The sequence below is a fragment of the Limulus polyphemus genome, unplaced genomic scaffold (genome assembly GCF_000517525.1).
Source record: "Limulus polyphemus unplaced genomic scaffold, Limulus_polyphemus-2.1.2 Scaffold8450, whole genome shotgun sequence".
NCBI lineage: Eukaryota > Metazoa > Arthropoda > Merostomata > Xiphosura > Limulidae > Limulus > Limulus polyphemus.
The window spans coordinates 6,602-11,010 of record NW_013674060.1 but is presented as its reverse complement, the minus strand read 5'-3'; the positions used below and the strand labels follow the sequence as shown (position 1 = coordinate 11,010).

The 4,409-nt window shown below is 37.2% G+C and overlaps 1 protein-coding gene across 1 annotated transcript in view; it reads left to right on the top strand.

Moving 5' to 3' along the window:
* Positions 1 to 1,239: 1,239 nt before the first annotated feature.
* The window catches only part of LOC106475351 (methyltransferase-like protein 9), a 7,748-nt gene continuing 4,578 nt past the window's right edge, over positions 1,240 to 4,409 (top strand). The window contains exon 1 of the mRNA XM_013936039.2: positions 1,240 to 1,508. Coding sequence (XP_013791493.2) covers positions 1,279 to 1,508 — 230 coding nt within the window. The 5' untranslated portion in view covers positions 1,240 to 1,278. The remainder of the gene's footprint in view (positions 1,509 to 4,409) is intronic.

Genomic DNA, 4,409 nt, shown 5'->3' with positions numbered 1-4,409 from the left:
TTATTAATGTACATTTCTTTACATTATAATGATTTCACCGCAGTTATTAGTACAAATATTAGTTCAATTTCAGCGTTTACATGTGGTTTGGCTGACAATAAGTTCGTATATACTGTTATTAATGTACATTTCTTTACATTATAATGATTTCACCGCAGTTATTAGTACAAATATTAGTTCAATTTCAGCGTTTACAAAACGTTGAACTTCTATTCTACTAAACGTATAACTATAACAATAAATTATATATTATTTTGTTTACATATAACGTTAAGTCTAGCGGTTTATAATTCATTAGAAGTGTGACGAAACATCACAAGAAATTGATAATAAGTTTAAACACCTGTTTTTTTAGCTGACACCTAAGAATGTTAGACTCTTGACGTTGTACATTGTGCACAAGAAAGAAGGATGATTGAAATGATACAGTATGTACTGGATGACAAGTGTGGTTAAAGGTATTATCAGATGTACTGTTTGTTTGTTTTTGAATTTCGCGCAAAGCTACACGAGGGCTATCTGCGCTAGCCGTCCCTAATTTAGCAGTGTAAGACTAGAGGGAGGGCAGCTAGTCATCACCACCCACCGCCAACTCTTGGGCTACTCTTTTACCAACGAATAGTGGGATTAACCGTCACATTATAACGCCCCCACGACTGAAAGGGCGAGCATGTTTGGTGTGACGGGGATTCGAACCCGCGACCCTCAGATTGCGAGTCGAGCGCCTTATCCACCTGGCCATGCCGGGCCCCAGATGTACTGTATTATAATATTACATACAGTACTAACGGTCTTGTTTGAGCCGAGTGTAGCCTAGTGATTAATGTGCAGGGCTGCGGATCGAAGGGTCCGGAACATGACGCTGCTGGACATACTCTGCACTTTGGGCACGTTAATAATATGACAGTCAATCCTGCTATTCGATTTGAAGAGCCATATGAAGCCCTTGTGACGACGGGTAATGCTGGCTAATTGCCTTCCCTCTAATTGGTAATTAAATATTATGGACAACTGTACCTTAAGTTTAGAGGGATTTGACCTGGATGTTAACCTCACATTCGCGTAAGGTGCCATTCAGGTTTCTCCATCTCATAAATGTGGAACTTCATTGGTGCATACTACAGTTTAACAACTCCTGTTACGAGGGTTTGGTATGTTTTTAATCTGCTACCTAATTACTGTTCTGAAAATTCCAGGAGTGTGTAATTTTTATTGTTACAGATATTTAATTCTCTCTCTCTCTTGCAGATCCATTTTCACACTAAATTCCACTGGCTAATGTTTTCGGATTGTTGCAGGTTGCTAGGAAGAGGCTCCATGTTTGTCTTTTCCCATCGCCAGTTCACACAACTTTTGGATGTTGACCATTCTTGGAAAGCCGATCTTTTACTGGACATCGGTGCTGGAGATGGTGCGGTAACGGAAGTTATGGATCGTCACTTCCGTTCTGTTCATGTTACTGAAATTTCCCCGATCATGAGAAGAGTTTTAGCAGGCAAAGGTTACGAGTAAGAGATGTAAATGTTTTCAAACTAACAGCTAAGTTTGCTCGATGTTTATAATAATCCGGATTTCTATTAACATTTGTAGGTTTCTATGCCTTTGTGATTTTTTTCTTATTAATTTTATTTTTTACAAAATATTGTATGACTCTTTAAGCAGTTTGATGATTTACCTTATTTTAATATATACTGGCCATTACAACGAAGGTTGCTACTGCTTTGACGAAGTATTAATTGGCTTTAGCATTTAAAAAATGTGTGGTTTGTTTTTGAAGAAATTAATATATTCTGTTTCGAGAGTAAGGTTAATTATTTTTGGCTTATATAAATCAAAATTGGTATTATACATTGGAACTATGATGTACTGTGGCTTGTAGAGGTCAAAGTGTTTCATCATACTGGGGAGATTGAGGAGCTTTGACCAGTAAGACTTAACGATTTTATCGTTGTACAAAATATGACCAGTAAAGCCAAACTTTTTGCCCAATCTTGATCGTTGATGAAAGTTTTTGACCTTACAGGTGAAAAGGTATCAAAATAGAGGTCAAAATTTCCTACTCAGTAGAGATTAGATTTATAAAAATTGTACCGTTTACTTCTTTAGTCAGTAAAGGTTATTTCCATACTGAATATTTATCAAAAGTTCTGGTCAGTAAATGTGAAACATTTCACAGTATTGGGGAGTGTTGACTAAAACACTCCAGTTTTTAGTCTAGAGGTAAGAAAATGTACTTAGCTTATTAATGATGATTTTTTCAAAGTTTCGTGGTCAGTAGAGGCCAGTTTTTACCATCATTCTGTAAAGGTAGAACCAGCTGATAACTGATCCTACTCTTGAAAGTTTAAGAATGTCTGTGTTCTATAAGCTTAACATCTTTCATCAAACTAGATAATGATTTTTGGTCGGTATAGTTAAATTGTTTGTGCTAATAGTGAAAAATTGCCGAATTTACTTATCATTAGAAATCAGAGCTTTTATCATAATAGGGAAGGTTGGTGGTGTTTGTTAAACGTTTCCAGTTTGTAGGTATCAAGTTTGTATTCAACTGGTGAAGAATAATCAGTTTCTAGTAAGTGAAGAGAAATTTTTTTACCATACTGATGCAGGTTAATAAGGGGTGCGGTCCTACTGATCAAAGTTAGTAAGGGGTGGGTTCTTTACCTTATTTCTGAAAGTTATTAACGAGCAGAGTTTTTATCCCACTGCTGAATTTTAGTAAAAGTTAAGGTTTTTACCATACTCATGAAAGTTAGTAAGGGGTATGTTTTTTATTCTACTGATGAAGGTTGGTAAGGTAAAGAGGGGAGGGGGTATCCTAAGGCTGAAGATTAGAAAGGTGCACTATCTTTCCCTCACTGATGAAAGTGGGTAAGGAATGGGGTTTTTATCCCACTGCTGAATTTTAGTAAAAGTTAAGGTTTTCACCATACTGATGAAAGTTAGTAAGGGGTATGTTTTTATTCTACTGATGAAGGTTGGTAAGGTAAAGAGGGGAGGGGGTATCCTAAGGCTGAAGATTAGAAAGGTGCACTATCTTTCCCTCACTGATGAAAGTGGGTAAGGAATGGGGTTTTTATCCCACTGCTGAATTTTAGTGAGAATCGAGGCTAATGAAGGTTAGTAAGGGGCAGGATTTTTAACCCATATATATCCCTTTCAAACGTGATCAATTCTCGTTGCATCACACTACTCAGGAAATGCCAAGCAATGTCAAAATGTAATTCTGATACATGCCGTTTCACCGCGACTTTATATCGCCCGTGGTTTTCACGTGACTTGCTGATTTGCTTATTTAATTCGTTTTAATGTAACATACTCAACGTTGTATTTAATATTCTTCCAGACTAATCAGGTACTTTGTTTTATTTGCTTTAAAATTATTTGAAATGTTGGATAAACAAATTTTAACTGGCGTAGCCTGTCACTACAAGTGAAGTGTACAAAATGTCATTGTTTCTTTATATCCTAAAGCTTTCCAGTGTTACGAACTTCAAACCCTAGATTTAATAGAACTACAGACCGAACATCTGTATCGTTTTGTTTGGATAGCGACAAATGGAAATCGTCCCATCGGCCTTAAAAAATACGCCTACTTCGTAAATATGCGGTTTAATAGTATTTTGTAGTAAAGTAGCACCTGTAATAACGAGATAGGGCATTAAGGACATGCGCGTTTAAAATCGTATTTGTTGTATATTAAATACCACGTTTTATGTATTTATCCAATATAGCTTGCACACGTGTCACAAACTTAGTAGTACATATTGTGATTTATCTCATATAGTCGCTACTAATATTCATATTATTTACCCTGGGGGCACCCGACTAGCAATCTGTGGGTAATGGGTTCAAATCCCGTCACCGAACATACTCGTCCTTTCTGCCGTGGGGCGTAACTTATAACATGTCTGTCGATCCCACTATTCGATGGTAGGGAGTAGTTTAAGAGTTGGCGGTGGGTGGTGTTGACTAGTTGCCTTCCCTCTAACCTATCATTTCGGAATTAGAGACGGTAGCGCAGTTACTTCTCCGGTAGCTTTTTGCGAAATCAAACACAAAAAACAAACCATGTGGCGATTGTTCTTTTTCGATGTTCACATCTCTGTATGCCGAGCTTCGGGTTTCTTCTCATATAATTAAACCTTGAATCTTGCAAGCAATTTAAGGACACGTGTTCTAATGTCAAATCGAATTGGGCGGACTTTCTTAAAATGTGTTTTCTATCAATTGATGTTTCATTATAGGCCAAACATTTGTCAGAGACTGTTTTAACCGTGACAGGTTATTGACAACCTGCCGTTGCTTTAGAAGATTTTTGTAAAAACCGGTGTTCTCCTCTTTGTCTCCTTTGGCGTTGTAGATTATTTAGCAGTGTATAACTAGAGGGAAGGCAGCTAGTCATCACC